Source organism: Entelurus aequoreus, linkage group LG01, assembly GCF_033978785.1.
Source record: "Entelurus aequoreus isolate RoL-2023_Sb linkage group LG01, RoL_Eaeq_v1.1, whole genome shotgun sequence".
Classification (NCBI taxonomy): domain Eukaryota; kingdom Metazoa; phylum Chordata; class Actinopteri; order Syngnathiformes; family Syngnathidae; genus Entelurus; species Entelurus aequoreus.
In genome coordinates this window covers 37,854,595-37,870,877 of record NC_084731.1, presented here as the reverse complement: position 1 = coordinate 37,870,877, position 16,283 = coordinate 37,854,595, and the positions used below count along the sequence as shown (strand labels likewise).

General features: G+C 36.1%; 3 protein-coding genes across 8 annotated transcripts in view; 2 read left to right on the top strand and 1 right to left on the bottom strand.

The window, feature by feature from the left end:
• The window catches only part of cacna2d2a (calcium channel, voltage-dependent, alpha 2/delta subunit 2a), a 567,930-nt gene that overhangs the window by 362,803 nt on the left and 188,844 nt on the right, over positions 1 to 16,283 (top strand). For all 3 annotated transcript variants that reach the window (XM_062049868.1, XM_062049860.1, XM_062049852.1), the window contains one exon: positions 921 to 1,059. In XM_062049868.1, coding sequence (XP_061905852.1) covers positions 921 to 1,059 — 139 coding nt within the window. The remainder of the gene's footprint in view (positions 1 to 920; positions 1,060 to 16,283) is intronic.
• On the bottom strand, positions 2,068 to 7,167 carry LOC133651592 (uncharacterized). Its single transcript, XM_062049573.1, has 3 exons — positions 7,141 to 7,167; positions 4,368 to 4,511; positions 2,068 to 4,180 (listed from the first exon to the last, which is right to left on the bottom strand). The coding sequence occupies exons 2-3, from the start codon at positions 4,441 to 4,443 to the stop codon at positions 2,721 to 2,723; spliced, it is 1,536 nt and encodes a 511-aa protein (XP_061905557.1). The 5' UTR covers positions 4,444 to 4,511; positions 7,141 to 7,167; the 3' UTR covers positions 2,068 to 2,720.
• On the top strand, positions 6,845 to 15,777 carry LOC133651602 (uncharacterized). 4 transcript variants are annotated; one of them, XR_009826467.1, is made up of 7 exons: positions 6,845 to 7,630; positions 8,756 to 9,064; positions 9,434 to 9,833; positions 12,056 to 12,501; positions 12,622 to 12,782; positions 12,865 to 12,926; positions 14,551 to 14,635. XR_009826467.1 is itself a non-coding variant. In XM_062049585.1 (7 exons), exons 2-7 carry the CDS (start codon positions 8,968 to 8,970, stop codon positions 14,655 to 14,657), a joined length of 1,248 nt encoding a protein of 415 aa, XP_061905569.1. In that variant the 5' UTR covers positions 6,845 to 7,630; position 8,967; the 3' UTR covers positions 14,658 to 15,777. The 4 variants fall into 4 exon arrangements, 2 of the variants coding, with proteins under 2 accessions (XP_061905569.1, XP_061905567.1); XM_062049585.1 differs by having other exon boundaries at positions 8,967 to 9,064; positions 12,622 to 12,757; positions 14,551 to 15,777; XM_062049583.1 differs by having other exon boundaries at positions 12,622 to 12,757; positions 14,551 to 15,777.

The window sequence follows — 16,283 nt, the reverse complement described above, 5'->3', positions numbered from 1 at the left end:
TATATGTATAAATATAAATGTATATATACATATGTATATATACATACATATGTCTATACATATTTATATATATATTTTAATTGTATATTATATATACAGTATACATCTACATATATGTATACATATATAAATGTGTATGTATGTATATGTGTGTGTATATATGTATACATCTACATATATATATATATATGGATATATATAAATGTATATATACATATAAATATGTATATATACATACATATGTCTATACATATATATGTATATGTATACATTTGTGTATATATATATATATATATATATATATATATATATATATATATATATATATATATATATATATATATATATATATATATATATATATATATATATATTTATAATATAGTATTTATTTATAATATAGTATTTATTTATTTTTTACATTAAATTACCTTAAATGGAAAACTGTACCACTGTTATTATTACAGTGACGTCTGGTGACTGAGGAGCCTTTTTTTTTTACTGTAAAATCTTCTGACTTTCTTTTACAGTGTACAAAGCACACTGAAGAAATAACTTTTTCATGTCGAGATGCAGACTTGTGTATGTGGATAACATGTACAGTAAGAAGAACAATCATTAGAAACAATGACACAAACGAATCAGAGTGTTTGAACTTTGAAGCTTCAGCAAACGTCTTTATTTTGTTTGACAAAGACCCCAGCATGAATCCACCTCACAAATGATGTCGTTGCTTCTCTGCTCTAACATCACACAGACTTCTTAAGCGTCGCAAGCAAAAACATTACAACCACTAAGAATTAACACCGCTATTAACACAATTACAATACACAACATTCCTGACTGATGTCTTTGTGTCACCAAGCAATGATTTACTATTCTTTTATCTAAACTATTTGATTTATTTCCTTGCTGTGTAGACAGAGGATGGAGAAGAAGAGAATCCCCTGGAGAGCGCGTCCTCCGTAGAGTTGGAGTTTGTGGACGATCCTAACTTCAAAAACAAAGTCAACTACTCTTCCAGCGCCGTCCAGATTCCAACCGACATCTACAAAGGCTGTAAGTGAAGAAAACACACTTGCCTTTGTTGTTAGCATCATTGCTAGCTTGAGTTCGTATACGTGAAATTGTTGTGCTGTGTCGGAGCTAAGAGACATGATGCTCATCATCATGTAGACTTCCTCACCTGTGCACCCACCTGCATGACACTACTCATGTTACCAGTTACATGACACTAGTTACATGCTACTATTTTCTTGCTACTTAATGTATTTCCAGATACTCGTTAAAAAAAAATACTGTGTAATGCTACTAGTTACATACTACTAGTTACATGCTACTATTTTCATGCTACTTACTGTATTTCCAGATACTAGTAACAAAATACTGTGTAATGCTACTAGTTACATACTACTAGTTACATACTACTAGTTACATGCTACTATTTTCATGCTACTTACTGTATTTCCAGATACTAGTAACAAAATACTGTGTAATGCTACTAGTTACATACTACTAGTTACATGCTACTATTTTCATGCTACTTACTGTATTTCCAGATACTAGTAATAAAATACTGTGTAATGCTACTAGTTACATACTACTAGTTACATGCTACTAGATAAATCCCATAGCAAAGCAAAATTGAAGATGAGATCTCATGTATGTCTTATATACATCTCCTAGACATAAAAGAGCACTAATCGAGACCAAAGTAGTTTTCTCATTCTTCTCAGATGTATCTCCTGAGAAATAAGGCTCACAGTGAGCACTGTGAGATATCTCAAAGTTGTCTAGCAGTTATCTCTTTTCCCGATTTCAACTAAGACCAAAATGAGAGATGAATGAGCTGGTCTCCAATATGTCTCAATTATGTCTCAGTGAGAGATATACATGGTTTTGTTTCTCACTACTCACTGTTTGAGTTCTCAGATGTCTCTTTTCTATTTCAGCAAAAAGAAAATTGATGAGTATTGGTTTCAATATGTCTCAATGATGTCTCAGTGAGAGATATACTTGTTTTTGTCTCTCACTGCTCACCATTTGAGTTGTCAGATATGCCTCTTTTCTATCTTAGGAAAAATAAATTAAAAATACATTTTAATTGGCACAATTTAATTATACCTCAATCATACTCCAGTTTATCTCATGCCAACATTTGGAGAAAATAATTAATTCAGGCAATATGGATATATGGTCTGAAATCTATATGGTTTATTTGCATAATGTTCTACTTAATGTGTTGATTTCTTATACGCACGCCATGTACAGTAACTCAGTGACTACAATTGTGAGATTTAAAACTGAACCCAAACAATACTGTTATGATCACAATACCCTTTTTAAGACCTTTTAACATTAGTGAACTTTCTAGAGCAGTGGTTCTCAAACTCTTTTCACAAAGTACCACTTCAGAAAACATTTGGCTCTCCAACCACCATGATAAGGACTAATATTAAAATACAGTAGCGTAGTAGGCCTAAATATTCATTAAAAAAGACAGTGGTTTTATTTAACAAGTACATTTTAATATATTGGCCACTGAAATATTATAGACAATGCAAAAACTTAATCAACAATGATACTCCATATACAGTACATATTTACAGACTTTTACAGCATCCACAGCAACATCACAACGGTGTGTATTTTCAGAGCGTTTATAACAATGATCAAATATTTGAATTGTGGCTTCTTAGGCCAGTTCAGTTCTTAATTAGTTAAAACTTTTCAAGTGTGTTTGGGAAATGAACTGCAAACACAATGCCAGGCATAGATGTGAAGTCAAGGAAAACAACTTTACCCAATATGTCTTTCAAGCATACTACTGTACTGGCAGAGGTTTCCAATAGGGGAATAACATGACTGCATGTACCATTTGTTACACTGTCTTGCAGCAAAGAAAAACCTGCATGTTTAAATTCACGAACGAGGGCCCATTTGGCACATGATTGTGCTATGGTAAAGAAGAAATCAATCTGTCCATACTTTGTTTGTCTGTCATTTGAAAAAAAAACTGTAAAATTGTTTCTTCTATTACCTTTACCATAGCGTTTTGATGTGAGATAATTTCTCTTAACTTGTGCCCTGTGAAAGATGCTTACGGTTCCAGAATTGATGCAGTGACCAGCATGTATTTGCAATGCAGAGAGGTGAACTGTGTCCAATAGAAGTTCACTAGATGCTCCATATAGTTTAATCCTAGACAAATATTTGTTTTCCTGACAGAAACTATCATCTTTAGTCATATGTCTGTAAAATTCAGCTATCACATTCCCTGGTTTAATAGTTTGTGAAATAACTGGAATAGACTGCACAAGTTTGACTACATTTACCATCTGCATAGGTATATTTTGAGTACCATGTATGAGCCTTAACAAATATCCATTTTTGTCTTCATCTGTGTTCCAAGTAAGTGAGATGTTTTTAGGGTCACTAAGAGGACCACCCCTATCGACAAGCTGTTTGTAAACTTCTGCATCATATATATCTTCAATGTTGTTAGCATCTGCCTTCTTTCTGCTTAATCTAAAGTTAAGCTTCTCCTGAAAACCTGGCTTGAGGAACAATGACCTTATTTGAGCCTTAATTGGAACCTCTATAAAGGATGAGGATCTTTCTTCTGACACACTGGTCCCACAAGACAGGCATTTTATTTGTTTACTTTCTAATGGCCCAAAACAATTACTGCAGTATTTATGTAATAAAATAGGCGATGATGCAGAGCGGGATAAAAAAAAGTTTTTGAACTTCTGTACACTGTTTAAGCAGTCTGTATTCAGACTATCGGGACAAAGCAACTTGAACATTTTCAGCAAATCGCTTAAGGCCTTATCAGTGACTTTATGACAGTTTACATAACACATGATGATCAGAAGGCACTCTGCCATGGTTATTGATACATTGTCATATATTGGTTTGTCTGTTGTGTCCTTGATATTTGACTCTTCTGCACACTCCTCACTCAAACTATCTTCAAATCCTTCATTAAACGTATGTCTGTCATTGTACATCCAATCCCCCATATCAGGGAGAGATTCCTCAAATGATTGAGATGGATCATACTCAGCATCGACATGTAGTTCAGTTGTTAGGCCATCAGGAGGATCTATGGGGGCTGATCTGGAAAATGGTTTTCCATTGTCTTTGATAGAGTCAAAAGTAGAAATATTTTCATGTGCTGAAATTAAAATAGAAAAAAATCATTAAAGGTTTTTTATAACATTTTGTCACAAGGCAAAACGTACAACATCTCAGCATATCGCTCACATTCTTACACTCAAAAGTTTGTCATATTTTAGCAGGATATGCTTTGTGACAAAATTCACAACAAAACATTAGTCAGACACAGAAGACGGTGGGTGTACCTGGCAGGTAGGGAGAGGCTTGATGTTCCAGAGTGGTACATCCTGCATGGACACCTGGAGGTTGGATGTGTTCCATTTGAAGAGCAGTGTTTTGGGCTCCTTCAGGAGGCACTGCCTCCTGCAGTGTTCCCCTGCTGCTACCTCCTGACACAAAGAAGAGGAACCAAAAAACTCTAAAGATTAAAATAATTAAAAGAAAAGAAGAAAACTTGCAAAACAAGAAACAAGTTGACATAAATTGAACACATTATACAAATCCAGCTAATGGAATGCATTTACTCTTTTACCACATCTTGATCGCATTGTAGTTCACGTTTACATATCTTCTTTGTATGTGGTAACACATAATCCACAGTATTAAATGTAACTCATCACAATACAACACGCACTATAAAAAGAAAGTGTGGATCTTCGGTGATAAACAATGCCAATGATTAGTACATACACAGCAGCAAACCAAACCTATGAGAAAGGATCTTGATGAGGGATGCAAATTATTGTAAATATTGTGTTATTTTGGTTTCAAAATTCTCACAATAATGCAGTGATGTGTGACGCTATCAAACGAGAACTCCCGTCAGTGTGTTTTTTTCTGACAATATTAAGTGGGCTGATCTGAGAAGTAAACTCGATCTCCCATGATAACCCGCGCAGTGTGGGACAACAAAGTTCAAACAGGGGACATTATATAGGGGCGAAAAAGACGAAGTGTGCAGGAGTGACGGGAACGTTTGTGCTTCGTAGATTGGAGGAATTGTTGCTGTGAAATATTTCTGTGCCTATAACTGCCGTGTTAGATTAAACTAAAACAAAGTCTGCATACTGCAAGGTAAAGCATGCCACATTCATCCCGACCATTTCCAAGTCGACCCAGAGCCGTTGCAGCTCACCAGAGGAAATGCGCCGGTAGGAACGCGGACATGCACAAAATAAGAAATTTGCCCACACTACACACCACAATGTCTACAATAAGTGAGTAATATATTAGAATGAGTTATATGTTAGAACCGTTAACTGTAAAATATTGTTGATGTGAAACCAAGACGCCAGAAGGTAAAATATCCATTTGTGAGGTATTTACATGATTAAAAGTCAAATTATTAGTTAACTCTTAAGAATCAGTATTTTATAAACTAATATAAAAATGTCCACTGCAAAGGACAGTTTCTTAGGAAGTTAAAAGTTTAAAGACACTAAACAGCAGTGATGTAACAATATCAAAATGTCATATCACCGTTACTGTGACCAAAATGATCACTGTTTGCATTATCATCGCAGTATTGTTGAATGTGCTCAAAAAGTAATCATACCCACACTCATACCAAGTTGTATTAAAAAAAAAACTTACCAGACACACAATATAGTTTCTTGGCAGAATAAACATTGTTGTTTTACATTTGTTACACTGGATGTTTACTGTTTATGTCAGTTTAAAGACACTTATTTGAAAGTTTTGGTTTGTCTTTGTGTGTTACTTGAAATTCTGGATGATTCTGCACCATTCCTTTGCACTTAAAATACCTGTTTATAATAATAAATAGGACTACAACATATGAACATTATGTTTGTGTTCAATTACAGTATACTGTAAGTGTGTTTATCCTAAACATTCTTGCCACTTCATTTAACACACTTTGACATTTTTGTAACAATATCTTACCATGGCTTTAACACTGTGACGATATCATACCGTGAAATTTTGATATTGTTACATCCCTAATCATGACCTGATGTTACTTACCAGCCTTAACTTGAAGATGAAAGGTTCAAAGAAGACTAATTACACATGCTGAGATAACTCATATTTCAAGTTTCATTCTTCATACGTAATGCTACTGTAATCAGGGTAATGCTTGTTCCTGACAAACTGTGGACAGCTTTTTATCCATCTATCTGGTCTGTAAATCTCAATCAGAACTAATTCACATAAACAAAGAACACGCATATACATATAACTTACTTAGACATTGCTCATCAGTCTCCACATTCACATGGTGGCTGCAGACGGAATGACTGCAGGAAGAAAAATAAAGTATCACATATTATATCTGCTGCCAGTTTAATGCACCACCACTATGCCAGTCTACTCACCAATTGTACAGTCCTTCTTCATCGTTTATTTGAGTCCACTTCTTTACCAGTTCTTCTCCATCGTTTTCCAGGTTTTCGTTTTGTCATTTGGACACTCCAATACTATGTAAATACAGACAAAGGTTGCTGGAATATACGGTGGGACTTCTTGAATGTAAAACTCTATATTATATCGAAGCAGTGTTTGTTCAGTAATTTATATTGTTCCACTTCCAATATTCTCTGTACATTTATTTCTATCATTGTTATTTCACAATGGGATGTATAAAGTGTATCTTCTAACTCACCTCGGTGGAGATAAGTGTTGTAGCGGCTGGCTACGGTGTGTTAGCCAATGACTTTGGCTGGGGGGGCGGGACTTCCGGGCGGGATAGGGAAGTGACGTTGTTAATAGTGTTGGTTCGAGTTTTGCCGGGAAACGGGTTAGACACACATTGGAGCTGTTGTGTGGTTGAATTACATATTGTGCAATAAAGACAAGACAAACAAAGAAGTCGTATGAGCCTACATTTCTGGGATTATTACAGGATCATAGCTTCTAGCAAGGTGGTTGTGCCGTTGAATGCAGCATTTATAGCTCTATTTTCGTAACACAGTGACGTTACAGTAGTTCAATAAATACTAACTTGTGTGTTAAAGTAATTTAAATACCAAAACAAAAACAATAAATGGTATTACTTACTTTCAGTCGTTATTCCTTCGATGCTGAATTGTTTCTTCCAAACGAAATCAAGTCACATCCGCCCACTAAATGCGCATGCGTGTTTTCCAGTAAGAGCAAATATGATTGGACTCATGGGGCGCCGTGCCAAATCTCGCGAGAATGTTGTTGAGACAGCTCCACATCTCAGAATTTAGATAAAGTTGATTTTCTCCTTATTTGTCCATCTGAAAATAGCCATTTTTGGCTATGTGTAACTTTCAAAGGAAGACAATTCAGAAAATTCACGCTTTGTATCAGACAGCAGCGGACATCACGCGTTGTTTGCCATCAGTTAACGTCAGAAGAAGAAGAAGCGGGAAAACAGTAGGTGGCGTAACATTTTAACGTTGTCTGCGCCAACCTTAAACTAAAACGAAGAAGAAAAAGAAAGAGAAGAAGAAAGAAAAGAAGAAGCGGGAAAGTTTTTGGAAACGACGACCGCAACGCCTGCGCCATGAGCCTTGGAGAGGTAAGTATCCTAATATTGTTTAGTTGTTCAACCATGTAATGTTGTGAAGTGAAAATATTTAACTGTTGTGACAACGGCGTGGTCCTTCGGGAGGTTGCGGTAACGCTAATGGCGTCTGCCCATCAAGTAATGTTAGTATAATGACCTTCACAATTACATTCGACAGTGCATATTAATTTGGGGGGCTTGACTTAAAAATGTTTTATAATACTGTTGTAGGTAAAGTAACAATCGACAAAGAAGGTCAGGGCTGCATTTTATTGGTATGGCTGGCTAGTTGTAATAAATAAGAGATGACATCCAAAAGTGTTCAATGATTAACCAATTTGCCCCGCCATTTTGAAAGCAGCAGTACATTTGCTTACTAGCTGGCAGTGGCCAGTATGTTTTGTATCATGCTACTGATTATTATCAAAACCACCCTAAAAACTCACCTCTTCACATTAGCCTTTCCAAACTGACCCTGCCCTTGGTGTTTCTTTATCATTTTTTTCTTTTTTCTTTTCTTAGTTTCTTTTCCTAATAAAGTTGTTTTAATCCCCCCGTGTAAAGCGACTTTGGGTATTTAGAAAAGCGCTATATAAATCCCAGGTATTATTATTATTATTATTATTATTATAGTAACTGCATATATATTGGAAAATAAAGTAGTTAAGTGTGTACAATTTTAAACATTCATTCATTTTAATGAAACCAGTATTATCAGACAGGTCTTGTTAAGACTAGTTATGTGATATAAGAATCATTTTGCTGTGATACATGTTTAAAAAGTTATGATTGTTTTAACCTGGTCAAAATGCACTAATTTATGGTCAACCTCTTCAATACAAAGTCATTGGGGCTCAAGATTTTATTCATGACCTTTTTTGTTAAAAATGCCATAACTTTCTTAATATGTACCCTATTTTAAAAATGTGCCATCAAGCCCCCCGCATGCCAAAATAGATACGAATTAAAATAAGAATTAAACTGTCTGGGTTGAGATTTTTTTACTATAGCCAGAACGATCATAAACAATCATTTTGTTTACTTGTTTTTGACAGAAGTTAAATATGATTCACCCAAAAAGTTAACATCCATATGGAGTGACTCCATATATGTAAATACTTTCCATTTATATTATAGTTCCATCCATCCATCTATTTTCTACTGCTTCTCCCTTCCGTGTCGTGGGGGGTGCTGGAGCCTATACCAGCTGCGCTCGGGCGGAAGGCGGGGTACACCCTGGACAAGTCAACACAGATCGACAGACAACATCCACACACTCGCGTCAATTTAGTGTTGCCAATCAACCTATCCCCAGTTTGTGATCCAAAATTTGTTTTTTCATTAACAGGATGGACAAAAAGAAAATGACAACAAAAAAGAGGCTAAGAGTTCCCACAAAGAAAATGAAGGACCTGCATAATTCTCCTCCCCCAAATGAGCAATCTGGTAAGTCTCTATGTATGAGTGGCAAAGCGGACTACGAATAAACCAAATTGCAGTGTTACATGTAGCTAACAAACTGGAAAAAGGACTTTATTAGTTTGTTTAGTACTTAAAGAACAGCTGAGAATGCCACCTTGGGAAAGTCGCCCCAAGGAAGTTAGGTAACAGTACCCTAATTGTAATGAGGCCACACACCTCTAAGACAGCAATGGGCAAGCTCATCCTACTGCATATGCTTTAAAATGCAAATAGGGATGGGGAGAGGGAATAATCATAACATTGTTGTCCAAATGAGGTGACAAATACCAGTCCAAATTTGTATACTCAAATAAAACATTTTAAACACTTTCTCTTTTGCACTCTCTCTTTCAGGGTGTTTGGCATTCGTCAGACGGGAGGACGGTTATACCAGCAAAATCTTTACAGGAGCAGACATTTTGTCAATATATGAAGCTCCTGTGCAGATCTTAGATCTTAGAACAGGAGATTCTGTTTTAGCAAAGTGGTCAGATGGTAAATTTTATAGGGCAACTGTTGAATATATTTCAGAAAAAGATCAGACTCAGTCACCAAAAGGCTGCCAAACTCCACAGGAGTCATTTTTAAATATGTTGGAAGCCAATGAGCCATCACACTCAACATCAGGGTCTGACACCATTACAGTAGATCAGAACCCACTGTCTGAACATGATAGTATCACAGCGCTGAATCTACCAAGTGATGGGGAACTTGTAACAGGCAGCAACACTGTTGGACCACCACCACCCTATAGGTAAGCTTGACATTTATTACCTCATGCCTATGGGGCTACAAGTTCAAAACTTTTAATCTTTATAAAATCAAATTTGGTGAATTTCCAAACCAAAAAAACAGCATTAACTGAAATATTATTTTATCTGCCATTAAATCATTGTTTCAGTAAATAGTATGTGAATGACAAATGCAAATATTTAATGTATTTAATTGCCCAAAACCCAACATCTGTATCCACTTTGATTTCAGGATTAAAAGTTCTGAACTTGTGGACCCTGAAAACATATTATTTGCCATCATTTTATTACTTTTTAACCATGGTCAAAATGTTCATAGAGTGTAAATATCCACTCTACAATCTCATGTGTCAAAACTAGGGAGTAACAAAATGAACATTTCATGTCATGGTTACAATTGTTATCACAGTATTGATGAATGTGCTCAAGAAGTACTTGAACACACACTGAAATCTTATAAACAAGTTTTATTGAGAAGAAAAAATTGTTACACAATATATACTTTCTTAATAGAAGAAATCTAAGTTTTTAAACATTCAGTTTCACGTCAAAATATAAATTCCGCATTTTTTTTAATTAAATAAAAATATATAGAAATATAAATAAAAGTAGTGTAAGGATGGGAGTTGAAGGATGAGTGTCAAAAAACAGAGCTAACTTTGCTTTCTTATCAGCAATCGAGCATTAATGAAACACCCTTGGGTTCTCAGAGCAACACACAACACCGGAAATGTGTCCCGTGAAACCTGTCCGACTGGAGCTTTCAACAATAACAAAAGTTCCATGGATGAATTAAGTAAACAATATCAAAAAATAGGATCCAAACAAAATTTGTGGAACGCTCGCCTCGACTGCAGGTACTTGCTGTTGCTCCGCACTGATTTTCAGGACAGGGAAACCAAAACAAGTTTGCTATTTAGCATAGTTAGCATCATCAAGCTAGTTTACTTGTTGTTGATACTGTTACGTGATTGGCTGTTGCTGTGTCCCTTCCATTGCTGAGTAAATACTGTTAACTGATTGTCTTGTTATAGTATGTCCCTGCCATTGCTCAGTGACACTTCCTGTTTTCTGTTTGCTAGGTTCCCAAAGCACGAATGACCTAATGCAGCGAATCTTGCTTGCTCGTATATTTTATCAAACGCATTCAATATTGATATGATTATGTGTCTATCGCGATATATATTTATTGTTTTATTGCCCCAGTGCTATGTAGTATTGATTCTTTAAAAAAAAAAATTGGGGCTTGCATGGGAGCACTACGTGCGGATAGAAATGTTACTCTATTTTTGTGAATTTTTCTCTTTTGTCAAAGGTTGCTCACATGCCTGTACTTCCTCCGTGAAAGAAAGGAGGTAGGGCGGAAACCTCAATAAGCAATAGTTTAAAAAACATATTTAAACCAAATATAAGTACTGGTTTGACAGTTTATACTTAATTGTACATTTCATAAATAATCCTGAGATATATAAAGTACCGGTAATAACTTTTTGGTGATAGTCAATGTTATGTATAACTTAATATTAAAAAATCTGTCATAACCTGTTAGTTGGTATTGTTGACCTAAGTGAGTTGTGTATTTCCTTGCAGTCAAGATGATTTCATCTTCAGTATTGGTCCAGTTCCTTTGTGTTTGATGTGAAATGTTTCTGTTTAGGAGTACTGTACAGAACGATTATAGATATGGTCAATTTTGGTCATGGTACATTTATTTTCATTATTGGTACCGTGCATCATAGAGTAAGGAGAACAAATAATTTATACATTGCTGATTTTGTAGTTCGAGGTCTGTTACTTATATTATTATTATTATTATTAATAATAATATCATTATAGGCACACTTCAATTGTAAGTGATAGAATCCAAAACAAAAATCTGTAAAATCACATTGTATTAATTTAAAAAAAAGTAATTGATGTGCATCTTATTGCATGAAATCCATATTTTATACTTCAGAGAAGTAGAGGTAAAAAAGAGGGAAAAAATGCAAATTACCTGAAAATCATACAATGTCATTTTTTGTTTTGTTTTATATTTTACAGAATCACCAGTCTATTAAATACTTGTTCTCCTTTGGCCGCTGGAAGTTAAAATGCGGGTCAATTCAGTCATTTTTTTGTAGTTCAGTATTTCTCATCTCTTTTGATATTGCATATATATATATGGATGGACAAGTTGGGTTTATAGAATGGTAATCTATGGTTCAATGAAATTTCATGATAGGTTTACCAAAGAGGGAACCATCGGTCCATCACCCTACAGCGGCAATACAGCCATTCCATCACTGTATGCCCTCCACATCAATTGTCAATTTCCCTATGGGGGCCATACATCTAGCCTACCACCGTATGGCCTCAACATCAAAGGTCCATCTCCCTACGAAGACCATGCATCCTGCCCATCACTGCATGACTTCAACACCGCTGGCCCATCACCAAATGTCTACAACACCTCTGGTCCTTCACCCGGCGTACACAATCCACCTGACAATAAAAACCCAGCTTTCCTGGCACCGGACAGGAGAGATGCAGGCAACCCATCTGTCGAGGACACTATCTCATATCGACCGCAGGCAAAAAAATCATGGACGGCATGTGATGGATGTAGGAAGGAGTTTGAAAAAATCCTGCGAGGAAAGCAACGAATCAAAGAAGTCCTCTTGAAAATAGGCAAGTAATTCATGCTAATTTGTTCATGATGTAATTGTTTTGTTTACTTAAATTTGTGATTGGGCCTTAACACATTCTTTTCTCATTCTGGTATTGTTTGTGCTATTTTTTCCCTTTCAGATCCGGGCCAAGTCAGAGTACACCAAACTCTCTGCGACCTGGAGACAAATACAGCGATGGCCCTCCTCAACAATCGGGCCAGCAGGTGCTCTTTCCTGAGAGCGGCGTATTCATATCTTCGTTCCGCCTTGCTGCCGTGAGTCATGCTTCAAAGCCCAATTGTATGCGTTTATTCCACGCACTTTTTGACCACTTTTTTACAGTTGAGGAGTGTCAAAATGCTGTCCCTTTTGGTCGCCCTAGAAACAAACCTGCAGGAACAGGAAAGCGCAACCTTGACCGGAAAAAAGTTGAAGGAATCCTAAGTAAGTTTTCCCGAACTGAGGGTGTTTTCAGGCCAAAATTGTGTAACAATAATTAAATAGAAGTTCAATATGAGAAAGTTGATCCCTTATTGATTACAGCACACTAGAAGCATAACTGAATGTTACATAATTAGTTTGTGATTGGCCATAAAACTAGCTTTGTGATAAGCAATATAGTGTTATGTCCATCAACTTGAAGTGTGGTTGTGTGTATTAATGTACTGTATGTTCAGGGTTTCCGCAAGGCATTAAATGGATTTTGCGTAAATTAAGGCCTTAAACGGCAATAAAAAGCATTAAATGCGTTGTCCAGAGGCATTTAAAAAATGTAATACAATTGTAGGACATGGCCGATAGTCAATATGTTAAACGGTAAAAGAAAATTAACTTAAGAACGTTACGGTCATCGAAATTGCTACGTCTGTCTTTTTTTTTAGCTGTAGCTGTTAAACTGCATACAAGAGGTATTGTAAGGTGGGAACGCGACAAAAGCACTTCCTCAATACGGCAAAATGAAACTGCACTGGGGGCCTAAACTTTTCCATTCTTTGGTCACTGTAGGCGTGTAGTCCTTAACTGTGACACCATGTCAGGATAATGGGGAAGCTGAACTTTTTTCATACGACTCGTTTATTTCAATCACCTCCACTTCATATGAGCTAACTTGGCTAACATTAGCAACTGTCGTGACGCAGGCGCCTCAAGTGATCTACGCTGGCCTAGGATGGACAAACAAGGCAATTTTCACAGCAGACCACAACTCTTTTATTCTCTGACGTTCCCACAATAAATGGATACAAGACATGACACTCGATACATAACTTGCTATTTACTGTAAACATTTTAAACAACAGAGAGGGTGTAAACTACAATTTATTCAATATGTTTAATTGACATACCTTTTTTTTATGCATCTTATTGGCATTTTTCCAAATATCGTTCTGTATTTTTCTAAACTGTCTACGGCCATGCACAGTCAAAACACCAGATGCTACTCCAGAAAAATAAATAAATACAAATACATTCTCTAATTAAACAGCTTTGTAAGCCAATTCTAATACACTAGATAGTAACAGTTAATGTAAACTTTTCAACTAATTAACTTGTCTAATGCTTACAACTGTGTATACAGATAATTTTAAGCTTTTGACTATATATAATAACTATATGCAGTTGCACATGGGCATTACATTTTTTTAAGTACCAAAAAAATGGGATTAAAAAGCATTACATTAGATTTGCATTATTATTATTATTATTGAGGGGACGGCGTGGCGAAGTTGGTAGAGTGGCTGTACCAGCAATCGGAGGGTTACTGGGGTTCAATCCCCACCTTCTACCATCCTAGTCACGTCCGTTGTGTCCTTGGGCAAGACACTTCACCTTTGCTCCTGATGGGTGCTGGTAGCGCCTTGCATGGCAGCTCCCTCCATCAGTGTGTGAATGTGTGTGTGAATGGGTGAATGTGGAAATACTGTCAAAGCGCTTTGAGTACCTTGAAGGTAGAAAAGCGCTATACAAGTATAACCCATTTATTTATCATTGCATTGCATAGATTTGATACCTGTAAAATTCGGATGTGGCAAAATTACGAATGCCTGATTATTATGTTCTTGCCTTACAGCGTATGTCCTGAGATGCGGTACCCTTCCTGATTGGGACAATATTGAGGAGGCCAAGCTCAAGAAAGCTTTGGTAAACAAATGTCGGGCCAGAGCAGGTTTTAAGTAGGCCCTTGTACCTGCCAAGTTCATTCTGGGGTAGGATGTTTCCTTTGTAAACATGTTAATATTTTGGTCTGGGGTTGCACAGTATATATAGTATAAAATTGCCATATGATGTAGCTTTTAGTACCACGTTATACTGTGACAATGCATATTGAGCTGTGCTGTGTCTCGCAAATTTGGCACCGATGCAACCTCACTAACAAGCTAGCGGCTAATATCCCTTCACAGTGCAAAGCTGTTTCCAAATAAAAAAATAATACAACTGGAAATGACGCAGTATGTTACTGCTTACATAATCAGGTATATTAGTAGTAATAGTAATTCAGTGTTTGTATTTGAGTGGGCCCCAGACCCCTCTGTAGTGAAAAAGTTGGTCGGGCCCCGAGGTAAAAAATGTTAAGTATCCCTGGTTGATGTGTGATTATTTTTTGTATGTAGACCAGTTCTAAACAGCCCGGTTACAATTTTATAAAAGTATTTCAGTTTTTGCTTGGAATATTTAAAAAATGGAAAATGTTGTCATTTACTCACCCTCTTACTGAGATGAAGTCAAGTGGGTTTTTTTTAACTACGGTACATGGTTTGCGCAACAAGGAGTTAAAAAAACTACACCTGACTTTTTCACGTGTGGGGCGGTATAGCTCGGTCGGTAGAGCGGCCGTGCCAGCAACTTGAGGGTTTCAGGTTCAATTCCCGCTTCCGCCATTCTAGTCACTTCCGTTGTGTCCTTGGGCAAGACACTTTACCCACCAGCTCCCAGTGCCACCCACACTGGTTTAAATGTAACTTAGATATTGGGTTTCACTATGTAAAGCGATTTGAGTCATTAGAGAAAAGCGCTATATAAATATAATTCACTTCACAACAACAAAGTGAGTACTTGTGGTTAAATTAATTTATATTTGTATTTGTTTTATTTTTTGTATGTTGTTTTCTATGTTTTAATTATTGTGAATGTCAATATGTACATTAAGTTTGTAATAATTAACTACATTTAAATTGTTGTATTTAATCTATTTTTATATCTTATGTTTTGTATTTTTGTATAGCCAAATAAAGTTATACACCTTTCAATATTTGAGTATTTTTTGTACTGTTATTTCTAATTAAGTCAGATAATTGAACTCTCAATTTGTTCTCATTATTCTCAAATTTGAGATATGATGGTTCAAAAAGGAGATTGCGCTTCTCAATGTGATTCAAGATGGAGTGCCAAACCCAAAAAAAAGTAATCCAGTAAATGTTTCAAAAATGTTTGAAAAGGTAGCACATCCCAAAATTAAGACTAGTAGGACAAAATACTCACATTTCACTTGATTTATTGCTCACATCCAAAAAGAGGAACGCTTACGCGTTTCGGCACGTGGCCTTCGTCAGAGCGTTTAAGAGTACATACAATTTCAGTGTCAATTTATACATACACACACACTCAGAGTTCACAACTGGGAATTGGATCCAATTACTGGGGAACCAATCACATGTCTTCTTCCTTGCTGATGCTGGGACCAATTTTCAGGTGGAGCTTCTGCAAAACACTGTTGTTAGGACTAGCATACACTAGATGGCACTGGACTGGATACTGGATGACTACAATGACACAGAAGGAACAATTATGTTAAAAAACATTTTA

Bases quoted from the DNA above. Each gene is read 5' to 3' on its own strand.
- LOC133651602 (XM_062049585.1), top strand. From the start codon at position 8,968: ATGGACAAAAAGAAAATGACAACAAAAAAGAGGCTAAGAGTTCCCACA. The intron at 12,502-12,621 runs GCAAGTAATTCA...TTTCCCTTTCAG, and splicing joins AGAAGTCCTCTTGAAAATAG to ATCCGGGCCAAGTCAGAGTA. The intron at 12,758-12,864 runs GTGAGTCATGCT...TGGTCGCCCTAG, and splicing joins CTTCGTTCCGCCTTGCTGCC to AAACAAACCTGCAGGAACAG.
- LOC133651592 (XM_062049573.1), bottom strand. From the start codon at position 4,443: ATGGAACACATCCAACCTCCAGGTGTCCATGCAGGATGTACCACTCTG. The intron at 4,181-4,367 runs GTACACCCACCG...TTTTAATTTCAG, and splicing joins AGCCTCTCCCTACCTGCCAG to CACATGAAAATATTTCTACT.